Source organism: Sturnira hondurensis, unplaced genomic scaffold (assembly GCF_014824575.4).
Source record: "Sturnira hondurensis isolate 20B ecotype Veracruz unplaced genomic scaffold, ASM1482457v3 Scaffold0004525, whole genome shotgun sequence".
In the NCBI taxonomy this organism is placed as follows: Eukaryota; Metazoa; Chordata; class Mammalia; order Chiroptera; family Phyllostomidae; genus Sturnira; species Sturnira hondurensis.
The window spans coordinates 50,120-69,941 of record NW_028077156.1 but is presented as its reverse complement, the minus strand read 5'-3'; the positions used below and the strand labels follow the sequence as shown (position 1 = coordinate 69,941).

General features: G+C 46.7%; 1 protein-coding gene across 1 annotated transcript in view; it reads right to left on the bottom strand.

The window, feature by feature from the left end:
• SH3RF2 (SH3 domain containing ring finger 2) overlaps positions 1 to 19,822 on the bottom strand; it is a gene marked incomplete at its 5' end in the record, with an annotated part of 80,967 nt that overhangs the window by 13,429 nt on the left and 47,716 nt on the right. Inside the window, 5 exons of the mRNA XM_037045925.1 lie at positions 2,703 to 2,999; positions 5,589 to 5,938; positions 9,533 to 9,765; positions 15,904 to 16,074; positions 18,348 to 18,439. Of these exons, the coding sequence (XP_036901820.1) occupies positions 2,736 to 2,999; positions 5,589 to 5,938; positions 9,533 to 9,765; positions 15,904 to 16,074; positions 18,348 to 18,439 (1,110 nt within the window). The remainder of the gene's footprint in view (positions 1 to 2,702; positions 3,000 to 5,588; positions 5,939 to 9,532; positions 9,766 to 15,903; positions 16,075 to 18,347; positions 18,440 to 19,822) is intronic.

The window sequence follows — 19,822 nt, the reverse complement described above, 5'->3', positions numbered from 1 at the left end:
TAGAAACAAGGTGCTGGGCGGATAAAACGAGGTGGAGAGTCAGATTCGGCCCATGGGCCTTGTGATTGCCACCTGTGGCTTTGATTGTGCTATGACTTCCACAACTAGGAACATTGGTTTCCTTTTAACATCCACAGCCCTGGGCATGCCCTGACTTTAGACTTTCTCACCTGGAATTTCAATGGCTCACTTCCTTAAAATATTGAAGTTTAACCTTTCTTAGGTGTTCACTCTGTGCCAGGATGGTTTAAGTTACCTTACAATATATCATCTTAGGTAATACTCACAAAAGCCCAGTGAGGTTGGCACTATTTTCTATTGTATTTAAGAAAGGAAGGCTCAGAGAGGTTAAGTAAGTTGCCCAACGTCACATGGCTATGAGAGGGTAAATGAGGACTTGCACCCAGTCTCTGTGCAGCAGAATTTCCATTTGTAACTCCAGCACTAGGCCACCTCTGTGCACCTCGGTGTCAGCATCCTGGATTCCTACAGCATAGTCCCCAAGGTGGGCTTTGAAGTGAGGTAACTTGAACTCAGGGGTGTGAGCAGTGATCAAACTTGCTCTGCTGCTATCTATGGCTACTTTTCAGGCCTCAGTATACTCAGCTCTGTAATGGGGACAGTTATTCCTGCCTTACAAAGTTATGGTGGAAATCATTGTGGTGCCTGGTGCGTAGGCAATGTCTGAAACCTATTGGCAGGATACATGATTGGAGGCACCAGTGAGTTCAACATCTCCTTGTAAATAACACTTTCTTCCCCTTTTGAGTCCTGATAAGACTCCACAGAGATGGGATTTCGTTTGATGCTGGATGTGAGTGAAGAGGTGGGATGGGTGGGGGTGGTCAGCCTCTGGGGTTGTTTACAGCTCTTAAAGAGGTAACTCTACAGAGATAGTGGATAATGGGAAGAATATTCTGTTTCATCTGGAAGGCATGGATCATGTCTCACCATACCCAAACAACCTGTTCATCAGCCCCAATGGTTAAAAATTAGCCGTATCCACTGCTACTGTTATACACCTGCCACTCTGGGTGTAGAACAGGTTGCTAAACTTATCAAGCGTGCTTTTTCTGGGTAAAGATGAGGCACAGAAACTTATATTTTGACAAATCATACCATGTCTCATGTCCTTGTGCCTTGGATTATTCAGCTCAGTGAGGTCTGGAGTCTGCCATGAAGATTTTGTGGCTCAGACATGGGTCAGACAAAGGTCTGACATATGTGCACTGTTCCTTGGCCGCATTGTGGTTTTGTTTCTGTCTTATTAAGGCCTGGAAAAAGCTGTGGACAATTCTCTTTGTCAAGTGTGTGGGTGGGTATGTAAAATATGTATGTCTTTAAGACCTGGGGTTTTGAAGAACTGAAAATTCTTCAAGAAGTGGAAAGTTTTAATCAGACCTGTCTTTTTAAAATGGTATCCAGCCAGCCTTAGCAGCAAATGGCATTTATGCATTGAAGTGTCCACATTTATGGGCATGCAGTAAATGTGAGATCACAGCAATTAAGTTTAATGAGAATGAATGGGTTGTCTCGCAGTGTTACCTCAGCTCGCTGGGATGCCCTCTCACCCCTGTTTAGAAAGCTCTGTCTGGGTGGTCCTGCTCACTGCTGCCCTTTCTTGGTGGGGTCACCTAGTTTTGCAGACTCTGTCCTTTTTCCTTGCCACCCTACCACCACCCCCACCCTGTTAGAAATGTCAAGGCCAATTTCTCCTTTTTGATCTTCTTTCCTGATGCTTTTTTTCCCCAATCACCTCCCTGCTGTCTGTCTCTCCTGTATTTTCCCCACCTGCCCTTGTCCTTCTCCTCTTCCTCTCCAGCCTCCTCTGTCCAGTCCCTGTGAGGGCAGCTTTCCTATAGGAAGTCCCCCCACCCCAGCCGTGGACTGGCATCTACTCACTGACACTGCTGTCTTGTCCTTCAATTGGTGAAACAGCTAGTCTGCCCCAAGAGAGAGGAAGTAAAGAACATTGCAATGCAGACAGGGCATCTATCTGAACCCAACCCCCTTACAAATCCCCACACAGGGACACACCACAGCCAAGTGGCTCCTGCTTCCCTCACATGTAAGATTAAATGTGGGAGAATGGACTGAAAAGCTTAGAGTGTGATGGTCTTTGGATACTCGGTACTCAGCTTCCTCTCTGACATTCTTGTTTGGAGCAAGGCCTCTGGTTTTAGAGGGTTTCAGGGTATTCAAAGCATTCATCTCACATCCTTCCCTGAAAGTCTCCTTCTGCCACCAGGATTGGGACTCTTTGGAGGGACCAACTATGGTGGCTACTGGTGGCCACTGCACAGGCCCCAGAACGGGGCAGAGCCATTCTAATGCTTGTTGAGAACATGGTGATGAGGTCAAAGGAGGAATGCCAACATTCCCACCCTGGGGGCACCCCTGGATGAAGCCCCTGTTCAGGACACCATAGAAATTGTGCACGAGACAAGAGGCCATGTAATCCAGGCTGGGAGCAGGGTAGGCAGGATGTTCTTCCACTCCTTGGTCCAAGCAGTGGGCCTTGCCACGTCAGGTCATTATTTTGGAAAGCCACCCCATCTCTCCTCCCACCCAGGGCAGGAATCCCTGCTCTCATCTTTCCTTTTCGGGAGGTAAAAGTGGGCAGAACAAGGGCCCAGGCTCCAGTACCCAAAGAATGGCAGCACACCCTCAGTGGAGGCAGACTGTATTTAAATGCAATTCACCTCTTTGGGGTCTAGGAAGAGCCACCTGTTGACTCATTTGCTGGGAAACACGGTCTGTGTGGCTGAGGCAGAGGATGCTGGGGCCATGGTCTTGCCAAAGGCTGACTTCCGCCGGGAGTCCATCTGCTGTCCTGAATGGCAGCCGCTTCGGTGGGCAAATAGGATAGTCATGTCCGGGCCCAGGGGAGTAGCTTCTGGCGGGGATCCCTTAAGGGTGGCTGGCTGGTCAGGCTTCCCAGAGGTGCTGTGTTTGCTGGGAGGAGGGCTATAATTCTGAAATCTCACGGTTTTGACTTGCTGCAAGAGAAAGAAGAGCAAAGAAACACAGGTGAGGTGGCAGATGTGCTACTGTCCCCTGAGACTTGGTTCAGTCTGTCTCTCCATACTGTACCCTACCTGAAGGCCTCATGCACATGTTCATTCAGGAAATATTTGTGTCACTATGCATCATGCACCCTGTTAGGAGCTGCAAGTCCAAGAGTGAATAAAACTGTCCTTGACAAAAAGACAATTAGAATAACAAGTGCCATGAAGGGGGCAGTTATAGACATCAAATGCAGAATAGTATGGGGCTAAAGCTGAAGTGTGGGGGGGGGAGGCAGTCAAGGAAGGCTTCCTAGAGGCAGAACTATTTAAATTGAGAAATGAAGATCAATTAGAAAGTATCTAGAAGAAATCTGCTAGGCCTACCTGAGAAAGGGCCTGAGGCAAGAGGGTAGGATCTAGTGTAGAAATTGATAAGTTCACCTTTTCTCTCTCTTTTCCATTTACCACAAAGGCCCATCTCAAAGCTTCCACTCCCTGAGGCCTCCCCTGCAGAGTCTGTGCAGAGAGCCTGCAGACTGGCCTGACAAGTCCTCAGAGCAGTTGGCAAACTGGACTCCTGCTGGCTGAGTTTAGTCTGGGAAATGTTGGAGAGTTTTAGTTGCCAACACATAAAAACTGGGAGATTGCATATTAAAATCAGTCTTTCATACATCTCTTAAAAAATCAGAGATCTGGCCCTAGTCAGGTGGCTCATTTGGTTGGAGCATCATCCTGTAAACCGAAAGGTCACAGGTTCAATTCCCGGCCAGTGCAAATGCCTAGGTTGCAGGTTTAATCCTGGTTGTGGTGTGTATGATAGGCAACTGATTGAGGTTTCTCTCTCACATCAATGTTTCTCGCTCTTAAAAAAAAATCATTCCCAGTCAGGGCACATGCCTAGGTTGCAGGCCAGTTCCCAGCAGGGGACTCCTGAGAGGAACCATACATTGATATTTCTCTTCTTCTCTCCTTCCCTTCCCCTCTAAAGATAAATAAATAAAATCTTTTTAAAAATCAAAAAAACATATCTTTGGGTGATGATTTAAAAAAAAATCAGAGATCTGGCACTCTGGGCCTGATCCCCATTTTGGCAACAACTGGCTAGAGGTGATTAGCTGTTCTCTCTCTCTTTGAATGGGAGATATGGCTCTGTTTGCGCAAGCCTCTCCTAGCTCCTTCCTTCCACCTTTCCTAGCTTGTCATCTACCTCCCTGGTGCCCTTGGCTGCTATCTTTCATCAGTCTCTCTCTTAAGGCACAAGAAGGTGTGCAGTAGTATTGCTTAGGAATGATTCTTTCCTATGAATTTGATCCTGGTGTCCCCCACAGAGAATCCAAGTTTCTTCAAACTTTTGACGTTCACCATGTATAGCAGAGGTCTGTGTATTTACTGAATGTGTACAGCTTGAAGGCTGTCTCTAACAGCCTGTGAGAATGAGCAACTGGGGCCTGAAAAGTTTCGAATTATTTGAAAACTATAATTCAAGAAAAGAAAACTCCTGATGTTTCTATGTCAGTGCTAACTTTTCCCAAATGCCTTTCCCTACAAGCTTACAGCTGAGCCTCAAGGGCATGAGTTTTGTATTAGATTTGGACTCGAATCTAGACACACTGGGTGTCACCTGTGTGCCTTGGGTAATGTACTTTAACTCTTTAAGCCTCTGCTTCCTCATTAAATGAGGATGACAATAATAACACCTACTTCAGAGGTTTGTTGTGAGGCTTAAATGAGACAGAACATGGGAGGTACTCAGAACAGTGTCTACCTGGTCATTAGCATTCAGTAAGTGTGCAAGAGAGCAGGAAATCACATCGCCTTTCCATTTAAGGCGGAGTGGGTAGTGGTGATGTGATGTTCACTAAACTAAAAGATAAGCATCAGCTAATTTCTTAACATCACCTCCTCCATCCAACATCCCTCCTGCCTCAAGGAGGGATATTACCGAGAACGTAAGCATTTAACAATCTCTTATGTCTACTCACGAGAAAAGGCCTGAAGTAGAAGTCAACAGATCTGACCTCTGCACAGAGGTCACAATGACAGTTGTTAGAATTGTCATAATTCACTGTTACCTTCATATGTCACTTCAATTCTGTCTCAGTTGCCTCTTCTACACCATGAATAATTATGTACCAAGCCCTCTGTAAGTGCTGTACACATCTTTTCTCACTTAAACTCCAATGCAACCCTCAGAGACTATTAATATTCTTACTATCATTTTACAGATTAGGCCAAAAAAAAAAGTCTCAGGAAGGTGAAGTGTTTTGGCCAAAGTCATCAGCTAGCAAGAAGCAGAGCTGGAATTCAAATCCAAATTTGTCTGACGGCAAAGCCATGTTTCTTCCAGGCCACCATGGGCCTCGAAAGAAGAATGCATGAAGTATTTGGGAAGCGTAATAGGAGACTGGGCAATGTATCTGGCGAGATATGAAGATGTGGAGGGGGTTGTGTGTGAGGGTCTTTTGAGGCTGTCATTTTGATTCCTTGTCTACTACAACAAAAATCTCAGGAGCTGGGACATTGGGCTGCGGTGGCAGAGGTCTGAAGAGTCATGCCCCCTGAAGGTCACCTCCCTCTTACCTTTTCGCTGCCATTTCTGGAATTCTCTGGTTTCACCAGGATCGACGGTGGGGCAGATGCAGGTGGTTTGGGTGGAGGCTCACTCTTGATGGGGATTTCCTTGCCTTCCATGATGATGGAGCTGGCTGCCGAGTGGATCCTGGTGTCACTGCCCCTGCTGACACATGTGAGGGCAGGCTCCCCCGTGGGAACAGGTTTGGGTCCCATCTCCGCCAAAGGTGCAGAGGCGACCATCTGTGGCTGATGGAACTGGAACTGCTGAGGCCGTACGACCATGGTGGGACTGCGTCTGAGGGAGCCCACCACAAGGGTGGGGATTCCTGACTGGATGGGTCTCTGTAGGGAGCCATCTGGGAATCACATGACAGAGCTATCAGCACCAAGGTGGGGGCCTGCCACAGGCTGGGGTGGGGCTGGGTGAGCAATGTGCCCTGATATCCCAGAATAGTCACTGGTAAGTGCTTTTTCTCTGTCTGACTGCATGCACATTCTCTCAGGGTCTTTCAAAGGTGACCTTATTCTTTTTTTAGTGCTGTTTGCTGATGCTGGTTTGGCAGCAAGTAAGGCAGCAAGTAAGTAGCTAGATGAATGTTGGGGGGCAGGTGCTGGAAGGTAAGTCACTTCCACTCTCTCTCTCTGTCACACACACACTCCTACTTTTCCCCTCCAGACCTTTAAGAAGGAAAGTGAAGAAGACAGCCCTAGAGTCAGCTTCACAGTGAGCAGCATAGACATGCAGACCAAAAGGGACACAAAAGCCAGAGAATGAAAGAAACAGAGAAGAGAAACTGAGAAGCACAAGAGAGAGTTAACTGAGACAGATGAGAGGGAGGGAGAGAGGGAGGGGAGGAGGGGACAAAAGCTTTAGATATATGGTGGTGGGTTGGGGGATTCAGAGAGGAAGGGGGAATGGGATATTGAGTGTGTGTGTGTGTGTGTGTGTGTGTGTGTGTGTGTGTCTTGTCCAGGTGGCTCAATTGGTTGGAGCGACATCCCATAAACCAAAAGGTTGCAGGTTTGATTACTGGTCAGGGAATATACCTAGGTTGTGTTGGGTCAGTACTGGGTCAGGGTACATGTGGGAGGCAGTTGATAGATGTCTCTCTCTCTCTCTCAAATCAATAAAAAACATATCCTTGAGTGGAGATTTAAAAAAGAGAGAGAGATTGTGTGCTAGACAGAAGTGACATGAGGTAGAAGCCAATTTTGAAAGGTTACTCCGGATTTGGGGCTATGTGTGGATGAGCCTTACAAAGTCCTGTGACACAGACTCTGGGATCAGATCTTTTCCCAGGGAGCATGAGACAAGTCAGTCACCTTACCTCCCTGAACCTCAAACAGGAGCTAATAACAGCACCTCCTAGGGCTGATGTGAGGATTACATTTTATTACATATTATCATGTATGCAAAGCATTAGGACAGTGCCTGGGACCTAATAAATGGCCCATATTTGTTAACTATCATTATTTGTGGATAAAGAGTAGCACACTCTAAAAAAGCAAGGTCCAGGAGTTTGGTTTTGCTCCTCCCCTAAGCTTTATTTTTGTTTTGTTTTGTTTTGTTAACTGAGACAGTCCCCCCTCAGTAAAAGGAAGCCATTCCTTCCCCTTAGACCCTCTGGAGACAAGAGCCCCCATCTGTTTTGGAATATGTCCTGTGGGTATTTGGGGAAGAATCAGGTGACCACTGTACTATGGGGAAGGTGGGAGAGGTGCCCCTGAGAAGCACCATGGCTACTGTTCCCAAAGGGTCCCCAGTATTAGAGAGCCACAGGGGGCATCCATTAAGGGAGGGTAGGCGTTTGTGATACCCTCTGGATATGTATGTGAGTCAGTCACTTGTGTCTGGCATAGAGGGCCCATGCCAAGGCCATGTCCTGTGTTGTGACTCTTCATCCAGCTGGATGTGAGCTTGAAAAGCAGATGCTCACTGCACATGGCCTCTCAGCTGCTGCAAGCCAGCCAGCTGCCATTGCTGAAAGCCTGACCTTTCCATGTAGACATTTATTTTTCCACTGTCAGCCCTGTGAGGTGCAACCAGTCAATTCAGCTGTCATTTCTTGTTGCATTGGGGAGATTGATAGCTTGACCAGCCTCACCTTGCGAAAAGGGAGAGAGAGAAAGCCCCTTCGAGATCTGGGAAAGTCAGAGCAGCACCAGGCAGACATGGTCTCAGGTGCCTGGAAACATGTGAAAAATTGGTTTTATGCCTCATCTATTTATTGTGCTGGTTCTTAATTTCCAAGAGAGCTAATATTTTCTTATTACATGTGCATTCAATGCAAACAGTCAAAGCTCCAAGCTAATCAAGATGCAGGCAAAGGTGGGGAGAGAGCCTATGAAAGGAAATGTGAGCCCTTGCCAGTAGGGTGCAGTGCTTACGTTCACAAGTGGTCTAGGCTGACTCTAAGTGAGCTCATGCCCTTCATGGAGCACAGGATATGCTTAGCCTTGGCTGGTGTAGCTCAGTTGGTTGGAATGTCATTTAGTAAACTGAAAGGTCATAGGTTTGATACCTGGTCAAGGCATAATCTAAAATTGCAGGTTTGGTCTGTGGTGAGGGCACAAACAGGAGGCAACCAACTGATGTTTCTTTCTCACACTGATGTTTCTCTCCCTCCCTTTCTCTCTCTTCCCCTTCCCCTCTCTCTAAAATCAATAAGCATGCCCTTCGGTGATCTGCTTGGTGGCAGTAGCAGTGATAATATTGATAAAATAATAATACTATAAAATAGCTAATATTTCTCAAGAGCTTATTAACAGGCCAGGCACTGTGCCATCAGTCTTATGTAGATTTTTTATGAAATCCATACAATGACCCTGATGAAGATGTTACAGTTTTTATTTCCATTTCACATTCCAAATGAGAAAACTGAAGAATGTAGAGAACAGTAACTTGCCCAAGGCTGTTGGGCTGGGATCAGTTATTCTGTGTATGTGTTGTGGGAAGCGGGGTGGTGTTTGGTGGTGAGGATAAGGTGGAGGCAGGTACTGGAAGGAAAAGGAGGGAGGACTGTTGAGTAGAATTGAGAAGCAAGAGGAGTAGCCCTAAGGTCCAGCTGGTGATCAGATGACTGCACTGGGAGCAGGTGGGCCCAAGATACTGAATTTCCTAGGGCATCCTCCTGTGTGGATATTGTCCAACGTGGTAGTCTCTTGCTCTGACTAGACAGTACATTTTCACATTGAATTTTTTTTTTAAATCAGAGGATGCAGAATGAATCAAGTTTACGTTGCATGGATCATTGTCTTCTTCTAGAGAGATATATACATCAATACTAAACCTTGCTGTTTGTGGAACAGTGGGTTTCAAACACTTTAAAAATCCCTGAAAATTAAGTCTTATGTAGATAAAAGCATAGCTTTTAAGAGGAAAGATTTGTATTACTGCCATGCATGCAGATGGTTGCTATGTAGGTAAAAATAAAAACAAGGTGCAGAACAGTGCAGTGAGTATGTACATGGAGGGAACTTGAGACTGGAAGTTAAGGATATGATAAAACTTACTTTTGTATAATATAATTCCATTTTTTTACCCATGTGTGTATTAGTTAAATAACAAAGTGGGATTCAAGGGCTCTTAGCATTGACTTTTTAACCTTTTTTTCTTCCTTCCCCCCTTACTACCCTTTTGGCACCCCCTGAGGGGTTCCCTGGAACATAGTTTGAGAAGCACTGATCCAGCAAGTGCTTTGGTTGTTCCATCTTAATAAGAGCCAACATCCACCCTGGCTGTGTGCTAATTACATGATGGTACTCAGGGCTTCAATCATTCCAGTCAATCAACATGCATGTAGAAAGTGACTGGAGGGCAGTGACCTTGAGTGGGTCAGGTGTCATCCAATAAAACAACTCAGTATTTGGGAATCATAATAAATCCTTCACACCGGGGTCAGGTCCCCCATCACTTAGCTCTAGGCACGTACCTCTCTGCCACCACTTACTCTTTCTCATGCTGTTTCGCCCTTTCCGAAGAGAGCCCTGTCCTGCCGTCCCCAGGCCAGCTGTGCTCCTCACGGGGTTGACGATGGCAGTGGGTACAAAGACGGACTTGAAGGGATGGCTCTGTCGGGGATCACCTTCTGCAAAACTGCCTTGGGAGGACACAGAGGAGGTCGATACCATCCATGTGGTGTAAAGACCAGGGCACCGGGAATCAGGGAAACTAGACGGCCTTCTGGTTGTAGACACGTGTTTTCAAAAAGAAATGAAGAATGCAAATGATCAGTGAAGGGTCCTGTTTTTAAAAAAGCTATCAGCTCCCAACCGTACAGCAGCTGTGGCTGTTCCTGACCCTCTTCCTACCCATAAATGAGGTCTGCCTAGCAGACCTCATTCCATACCTTGACACCTGTGCACGTGCTGAAGGCAGGGGCTTGCATCCTGAGGCCCTGGACCAACTGGAAGACGTGAATTTTGTCAGCTTTCACTCCAGCTCAATCGTTTCTTGCCCCATGTTCCTTTAGCCCTTGAGCTTAGAGCACAAGGTCTTTTATGTATTTACCACATTTTGCAGGGGTGAGTCCTTGTCCATTCAATGACTTTTCCACTAGATTCCAAACTGGTTGAAGTTATAGATTTTATATGATTTATCTTAGGTATTGCCCACATTATCTCACAGATTCTTTACAGCAGCCTTGTGAGGTAGGTTACCATTAGTGCCACCATTTCATTAATGTAAAAAAAAATGGAGATTTACAATTACTTGCCCAGGCAATGACTAGACCTTTGAACTCAGGTCCAGGCTGGCTCTCTGCTCTACCACTGAGCTACATCACCTGCACTCTTACCACTGAGATATACCACCTTCTGGCTAGTTAGAGCATTCACCATTTGGTGGCAAGGAAAACCCTGCATCCTGATTGAAAGAAACTAATGTAGTGGATAAGCCTCACATGTGCCTGCACATGTGTCTTGGGATATGATTTTGAAGACTAGTAGTGAAGTTTTATGAAACAGCAAGCAGTCCCTTGTTTATTATTCCCAGCCTGAGAGTCCCTAAACCCTACAGGGAATGGCTGTGGTTCCACAGCATTTCTTGCCCTGTAGCAATCCTACCCCAACATCAGAGCCCCTATGAAGCAGTCCATGAATCACCTTGTCACTCTGTTGATTAAATAACCTTGGCTAATTACCTGGGAATAACCAACTTGCCCTTGGCCCCCGGTACAGAGATGCCCTCCCTCCTGGTTTCCTGCCTGTCAATGCCTCTAGGTTTCTCTTTAGGTAATTTCCCTTATTTTTCTCTCCTTTTGCTTAAAAGAGTGATGTGCAGTTTAATAATCAGTCAACCAGTGTTGTAGAAAGATGAATAAGGCATCATTTAATGTGGCCAACCCTGCCCTAGACAGGTATGCATCCTGGTGTGCCAGGAGCTGAGGGGACTTGGCAGCAAGGGGACCTTGCCTGTAGCCACCAACCTGCTTCTGGTCCCTGGTAATATGGTCAGTGAAGGGGAGCAGGCAGCTGATCAGGAAGAGCACCGAGTACAATGGAGGGGAGGGCTGGGAGGTAGAGAAAGATGATAGCACTGGCTTCCACAAAAGAGTCTGCACCAGCTTGTCTTTTGAATTGAAGCCTTAAGGTGCTGAATGTGGCAAAATTGGTTGAAAACAGGAAAGAAGGGTTCCAGAACTGCTTCCAGCAGCAGCAAGGACAAAAATATAGTTATCAGGCCCAAGCCAGCTTTATTCCACCAGTCCTGTCTTCGAATGACTGTTTACAGGCTGAGGTGTGACCTCATTTTTCTAGCCCAGCATTCACCTGGATTCCAGAAACTCCACAATTCCAAGTCCTCCATCTAACAGAGTCCCTCTACGTCTTCTGGTGAGAAGCTAAGCACTTCTCTAACACTTTCTTTTTACATCAAAGTACTTTGCTCACATACAGTAATTAATCCCCAACACCCCAGACCCACAGACATCATGATGCCTGTTTTTTAGATGGAGAGACTGGAAGACATTTGGGCTTGAGTGCAAAGAGTGCTTGTGTTGACTCTTGCTTTGGCTGTGCAAGACCCTGTGTCCCCTTTTCTATCTGTGCCATGAGTCCTTCAGAACTTGCTCAGGTGGCAGCATCCACCCAGTAAGGCAGGGGCTTAGCCCTTGACAATTTTTATGTCATTCTGTGTAGAAAGTTCAAGGAAAATGAATGGTGGCCCACAATCACAAGGAGGACACATGTGTCGGGTGAAGGTTGCAAGAAAGAGAAATATCCTGGCTAACTGGGTGGAAGGAGGTTTATGGGGGGGCACTGAAGGGGTGGGAAAGGCTTGGAAACAGGTCCAAGGTAGGCTGCTGAGGACTCTGAGGCAGGAAGTGTCTGATCAAATGCTCCTGTTTGTGTTCTTGCCAGGAGTGGTCTTCAAGTTGGTCCACTTTCTTTCCTTCCTTGTTCAGGTTTCCAAATCCAAAGAGGGAGTGTTAGCTTGGGGGAGCCTGTCCATTGGTTGTAGTGAGGGGTTGAGAAGGAGGAGGAGGAAGAGGAGTTGGTTTCTTCCATCTCTGAAAAGGGAGGAACCTTCTGCCTCCCACCAAGACTGTGCAGAAAGAGGACACCCAAAGGGATGTTACAAAGGAGTTTGTGTGAAAATGTGACAAGTACTCTGCACAGCCTGAGCCCATGGCTTCCTCCAGGGACTGGGAAAACTTGTCCCAGTGGCAGAGATTCAGTTGTGTCAACACAGGTGCACAGGTGGTAGCACCATCTAGCACAGAGGGCTGGAGCTAAGGACAGCTCTGTGGCCTTGTCCTCTCTTGGTATTCAAAAGGCTCACTTGCTGAATATTAAACCAAAAAACCCTGACACTTTCATCAATTCTGATCTACCCACAGCTAGTCCCAAAATTCTGGCTGGCTCAGTTCATTAGGGGACAATGCTAAGGAGAGTGTGGTGCACATGTCCAGAGTCACCTCACCCCTTTGAGGCCTGGCTGTTTATAAAAGGCTGCACTGTACAGCAAGGGGGCTGGTGCCAGTGCAGAGCTGCAAACAGGAAATTTGGGGGGTGGGGAGGGAACATAGAACCGATGAGCAGAAACATGTGCCCAGCCCACTGAGTTCTAACAAACCTTGCTGACAAAAGACAGCATCATGGAGCCCTAAGAAGTGGGAGGTGTTAACCCTCCCACAGTGGAAAGGCTGGTTAAGAACAAGGGTGAGCTGCCACCACATAGACAGATTGGACATATGTCATCCATGCCCAAGATTAGTGGGGACGGGAACTTTCTCTGAATCAGGGAGGCCATCAGGGAAAATGTCCACATGCACAAAGCATTGATCCTCTGTCACCTAAGGGCCCTCAGGAGAATACAGGAACTTGTACTTGGAAATGCTGGTTCTCCAGACACAAAAACACCCAGCAGCACAAGCAGCACCTCACTATATGCATATGTTCAGATTCCTATGAGCTGGGGGTGGGGAAGGTGAATTCAGTGGCTGTTTATGGTGCGGAAACTCGATCCACTCTCAGACATGCAGTCATACGGGAGGGCGCGAGTACACACACTTGCCGTGCTGGAGACCACAACAGGGAGAGAGAAAGGGAAGCTGAAACTGGAGAACGCTGGAAGGGAATCCCATGTGCATTCTAGTCATGGTGAACACATTTCCTGATGACCTCAGTAGAGTCTGTTTACACCTGCTGTACTGAGTGTCCCTCTCTTATCTAGGGACATTTGTCTAGTGTGCTAGTTTGGATAATAAATTATATGACTACTTTTATTCTAATGGTTCTTTCATGGCACAACCAGGACTTTGAGCTAAGGCGTGGTGAATAAGCAAATATGCTAGTAGTAGGCATGGCCCTAGGAACTCATGTTGGATCCCGCAAAAGAAACTGTTCGTGAGTTATAGTAGGCATCCTCCTAGCTCCTCATTGTCACTTTTAGACCATTGTCCCACCTTCTCCACACCTGCCAGCTTTGATTCCTATTGCCAGACTAACATCATTTCTCCTTAGGTCTCTCCCCTCACTCTTGGAAGATTTTAGCTGCCGGCTCACTGCCCTTCTCTATGTTACACCTGACCCTTCTGTGGTGATTTCCTCTAGCACTAGGCTTTAAATGCTGCCTCATGCCTGGTCCTCTTTCTTAAATGCTGGACTTAACCAGTACCTTCACTAGGATTACTAACAGGCATCTGCCAACAAATTTTTGCTTTCCTCACTGTCCCCCAAAACCTGTTCCTGTTTTGGTTTTCACTTCCATCTCAGTAGAAGGCAACTCTATCTCCCAGGGACTCAGGGCAAAATACCTGGACTCCCTCTGAATTCTCTATTATTTCATGCTAGATACTGGATCTGTCAGAAAACTCTGTTATCTCTACCTTTGGAGTATAAGCAGGATCTAATCATGTCTCCCTCCCTCCGTGGCTTACACCATGGCTCAGTTTACCATCATTTCTCCCCTGGTAAATGACAGTGTTCCCTTAGCTCATCTCTCTGGCTCTAGCCCAACAGTTTATTCTCAGCCCAGCAACTAGAGGGATTCTGGTTCAGACTGAAGTTAGATCATGTCAAGCCTCTGCTCACACCCTACAACAGGGTTAAAGTCAAATTCCTCATTATGACCTAGGAAATTCTCTAAGATCTGACCCCTGTTACCATTCTGATCTCATCTCCTACTAAGCTACTGGCTTTAATCTAGGCCTACTGGCCTTCATGTCAGGCACACTCCTACCCCAGGGCCTTTGCTCAGGAACTTGTTCCTTTGGCCTGGAATACACACCCTTCGGAGATCCACATGGTTCACCTCCCTGACCAACCTGTTAGAACTATAATCACCCCAACATGAGTTCTATCTCCCTTTCCTGATTTTTCTTAGCTCTTATCTAACACCATCTACATTACTTATATATCTTGTTTTTTTGTCTGTCTGTCCAACTAGAATGTCATCTCCTGGGGGCAGGTATTTTGTGTATTTTGTTCCCTGGTGTTCCTCCAGGGTCTAGACAGGTGACTGACATGTGTCAGTGTTCAACAAATATTTGCTGAATAAATGAATTAAAGTATCAGTCACAGACACCTTAGTTTGCTTTTGGAGATTTCACAACTTTCTAACAAATTCTGAGAACCTCCACGGATGGGAAGCAGTTGATCTTCTGCTTCAACTTTCTGCCCATCTTTTTTATACAAGCCTTGACCTATGGGAACCCAGACTTTGCCTGTCTTCTTCCTAGAAAGGGGTTCCCTCATCTCACCGGCTAGCTTGATGGAAAAATCTATGAGTTAGAAAGGGCAGTCTTTTATGGAACCAAAACCTTCTAAGTCATAGCCATTGGCTGGCTCACTTCCCCTTCATGGAATGAATCTCTTTCCTGGTCTACCCAGTCAGTGTTGGTCCTTCTGACCCTTCTTTCTACAGCTTAAAAAAATAACCTCAGTTTATCAGTTTCTTTTGTGATGTGGATTTCAGTCTCCTCACCATCCCTGCTGTCCTCCTCTGGATTCAGCACCTTGCCTCCATGAAGGTCCCCAAACAGAAGGTATGGCTGCAGGAGTGAGCCCGGGGAGGACAGCTAGAGTAGCACTTTCCTTGCAATTATGACTCTCTGGTATGTCACAGAGACAGCATTTGATGCGTGCTGATGGCCTCACTGACTGTGACTGGCTTTGCCTGGGGTACTGGGGGTGAGGGTAGGAGGAGTTGGAGATAGTTTGGGGGTTTGTGTGCAATGCGGGTGTGGTATGAAGTAGCTGGACAAACTGTAGGCCAGTGAAACCAACAGGTGTGCCAGACAATGAAGAAGGTTGGGAAGGAACTGTTTGGGAAGAAGACCTGGAGGGTAACTAACATTTCACCTGGGGTGCAGATGCACAAGTAGTGGTCTGAATTCAAGGACACTGCTCCCACCCACCATTCTGGGAAGTTGGCTGAGGTACTCTGGGTGGTCAACTGACCTTCACAGTTGACCTTCACATTCTGCCACTAGATGGAGTGCCGAGGTGGAGGATGTGTAGTGGGATTTTGGGGGTTTGTACAGAAAACCAGAAATCTAGTTCTTGGGAAGGTTGCTTAACTCTCCATCAATTTCCTTATCTGTAAAACAATATGTACTTTACAGGGTACTTTAATTCTTTAAGGCATAGCCAAAGAGTTAAAAAAACTTGAAAGCACTTATAAACTGTGAAGAACTATAAAAAAGATAACTATTTTGGCTATTTAAAAAGAAATTAAAGTGTTAGGCAGGTACTAGAGCAAAAGCTAGTTCTGAGCCCACACTTTTAAAGATCATTGAGTCCTTCAGCAATTCAACCCACAGATGGCCCTGGCCTAGATGACCTGACACCTTGATGCCTGAGATTGGAGGGTACTCACCTGAAAATGGGGCTGACGTAGTTGTTGGGGAAGATGCCAACTCGTCCGGTGACCAAGGAGACGCCCCTGAGCCAGCCGTCATGGTACTTCCCCAGGACCCTGACACCCTCTCCCTTCTGCAGGTCCAGCTCATCAGGCCCATGGGCTAAGTAGGAATGCAGGGCTACAAACCTGGGGAGACATTGGACCAGTGAGGGATGGTCATGTACACGCCTAGGGGAGGGCAGGGAAACAATAAAGGGCGGAGGGAGAGGGCAGCTGCAGCTCAGGGGTTAGCAACAATAACCCTTTAAAACACAAACCTCAATGTGTAAGGCAAAGAAAAGTGTTGGGAACCGCGATGCCTGGTTTTAGGAGTTGTAATTACCCCCATGGCTAAGGATGAATGAGCAACCTCCGGAATGTGAACCACAAAGGAGACAAAGCTTGTCTCTGCTTCATCCCCTGCCCCCAGTGCTTGGTTAGTTAGTCTATGACAGGTAAGACTCCTCAGAGGGGGCCAACCTAAGCCAGACACTATCACTTGGGAAGCCATCATGGAAGGTCTGGGGAGGGGCTGCAACAAAGAGGGAGTGATGGACCCTCACCCTGTGGCTATTCTGACATAGCCTGAGCCCCCATGTCCTCTGGGAGAAACACTTCCTGGCTCTAACCCATTTAGGCCTGAAAACCTGTGATGGGGGAGGCAGTGCAGCTCCTTGCCTTGCTAGAGCGGGATCCGAGGTAATCTGGCATAAGAAAGAGTTCCTAAAAGTCCTGTGAAACCTGCTTTGCTAAGAGTGTTTTCATTCATATGTTAAGGGTCTGAGCAGGAAATGAGTATGTCTCCCAAAGTTTCTGCAACCCATTTCCTGACAGACACTGACTCAGACTAAGCCCTCAGATTTCTTTGAAATGTTATTTACTGTTTGATCCTTGCTGCCTGTATTCCTGTGTATTACAACCCAATTAAAGCCCCTGGAGGAAGGGGCTCCTGGCCTTTTTCCCCTGAGAAATTAGCCAGCTCTCCTCCCCGAGCTGATCATGTCTTGATCGTGTTACTTTCATCCATGGTGGACGGGGGGACTTGCAGGCAAAGTTGCCCCCATGGGAAAGTGATGCTCAATACACTCATGGAAGGATGATGCCCTCTCCATCTCCTCTCACCTCCATAGAGTGTCACACAGCTGCAAGTCACTAAGTTAGGCCACATCAGGATTTTGACAATGGGGAAACTGGCCTACTATAGAGAAAGGAATTGGTGACCAGGAATTAGTGGTAGAACTGGGTCTCAGCCTCAGACATGCCAGCTCTACAGGGAATACTTTCTCATACTGCTTAGAAAACAGTTGCAGCCAGCAAGCTTCCAGGAAACGAGAGGCCAGCTGGAAGCTTCTCAGATCTACTCCCTCTCCAGAGAGCAGAGACCTGTTTCCTCCCACCACCCGGCCCCACCCCCAATGGCCTGAGGAGCTAGCTTCACGTAGGTAGGGCAGTGGGCACTTGGGAAGGGGGCCGGGTTAACTCTAGTTCTTTGGCACACAGTGGGATGGAAGGGAATGGGTGTAATATGAAGAAAATGTCCTGGCTTAGAGCAGTGACTTTCCACTCTGCTGTCCATGCAGGAGTCAGGTAGGTTACATCCAGGTGCGAGTTGGGGGCAGGGGTGGGTGAAGAAGACACTAGGGGGAATAGTGATGCTGTGGAGGTGAGAATAACTGGCTGACTAAAGGCATTAAAAAGTAACCCCCTTTACCCTGGCTGATATGGCTCAGTGAATTGAGTGCAGGCCTGTGAATCAATGGGACGCCAGTTCTATTCCCAGTCAGGGCACATGCCTGGGTTGCAGGCCAGGTCCCCAGTAGAGGGTGTGTGAAAGACAACCACACATTGATCTTTCTCTCTTTCTCCCTCCCTTCCCCTCTCTAAAAATAAGTAAATAAAATCTCTAAAAAAATAACTCACTTGGTGTACCAGATTCAGGGGTTACCAGTACATGGCCCTCAGGACAGTCAGTCCTTAGGAAGCCCTTCTAGATTCTAAGGACTCTGAAAGGTTCTATCAAATGGCCGGGGGTAGAGTATTCTCATCTGCAAGGTTTTTTCTCTTCTATAAAATGCTACATTTATTTTTCACTGATCACTAAAGCAACATCTATTTATTTATAACCCAACATTTTGAATATAAAGGAAGACAATAGAAACTTCTCCATACACAATCTTCCAGCAATGTCTTGGTATATAACCTTTCAGTCTCGTTCTAGTTTCATAAAATAATGAGCTAGGCTGCTGTGTTTTGCTAATTTGTACTTTTCACTATTATTTCCATTGGCGGTTGTGAAAGGTGGGGAGCTGTTTTCTCTCTGGGTGAGATGGCTCTGGAGTGGGGATGCTCAATGGCAGATGGATGGCAATGGCGACCCATCTGCACCAGGACCAAGGGTGGAGGCTGAGCTTTCTACTCACATGTTAGCTGGGAGGTGCTGCTGGGAGCCAGGCAGACTGACGATGGCTGTGGAATGTCCCGGGGTGGTGGGCGTGGGGTGATACGAGCAGACCTACACAGACAGAAAAGAGCTGAGCTGAACCAGTGAGCATCTCTAGGCAGGCCCTTGGCAGAGCTGCTGCAGAAAGGCCTGATGCATCTGGAAACCGAGAATCATGCCCAGCGCCACCCATCCTGTGTCTTTGCTGTGGTTTTCGGCCATGGGAAGCACAGGGCCAGGATAAATTGGTTTGTGTCCTGGGGGTTGGGGGTGGCCTACCAAAGCTGCATTCTGAAAGGCTGCTCAGATAAGGCAGAGGATGAAGACCAGTGGGATTTACAGCCACCAGTGTACTGCCAGAATCCTGAATAAGTTCCCCTAGTTCCTCCCTACTCATCTCCCAATACATGAAAACCTACTCTCAGGAATGCGCTACATTGGCTAATATTGATTGAGAGCTTAATACTTGCCAGGCAGTTTGAAGCATTTTACAAGCAAATTTAATCTTTATTACTGTTATCCTCATTTGGGGGTAAGAAACAAAGAGAAAGCAAGGTCACTCAATTAGTAGGAAACAAAAAAGTAAAACAAGGTAGTGGAGGTTTTGACAGTCCCCTCCTTTTATCCCATCCCTCGCCCCTCCAGCTTATCCAGTGACTTATGGAAGGTGAATTTGAATCCTCTTTACTTTTCCAGGACAGAAGAGGGAGCAACAATGCTGTAAGCTCCTAAACTGTCTCCTACCCTGGGACCTTGCCTGTTATCTAATCTACTCCCTTGCTCATTTCCTTCTTGGCCCATATCACAGACTATGATTGTTTCCTTATTGACTAACTATCCCCCACTAGACTCTAAGCTCCATGAGGGTAAGGACTATGTCTTGTCCATCCTTGTATTATGTGCTTGATATATTGTTGTAGCTTAAAGGACAAATGAGTGAAAAGTTTTCCTACCTGGACTGATGAAACCTCAACCCTCTCCATGCCATCCAGAGTAAATACATTCCATCTGCCTTCAGTTACCCATCCATACAAAATGGCAACTATATATTTGTGCCTTTTCGGAACTCTGTTTCTGTGGCTACAACTGTTGCATATGAGTGGTTGGGCAAGTGAGTCCCTTACTGAGTGCATGTGTCTCTGGCTGTCTGTGCAAGGACACATGTTTGTTTGGAACCCATGACAACTGTATGTAGATGTATACTGGCATTGGTCTATTGGATGTCTGATTATGTTCATGCATGTGGGTCTGTGAATTGATATGCACATATGCTATGTGTAATTATTTGTATGCATGTATGGTTGTATATGTAATTGTAAATGTCCGTCTGGGACTGTGTGTATGTATGTGAACTCTAGAGATGTGTACAGGTATGCATGACTATAGTTTTGTGTGTGTCTGGGTTGATGGTTGTGTAAATGTATGTGTGGCATTATGAGAATCCAGTTATAGGAT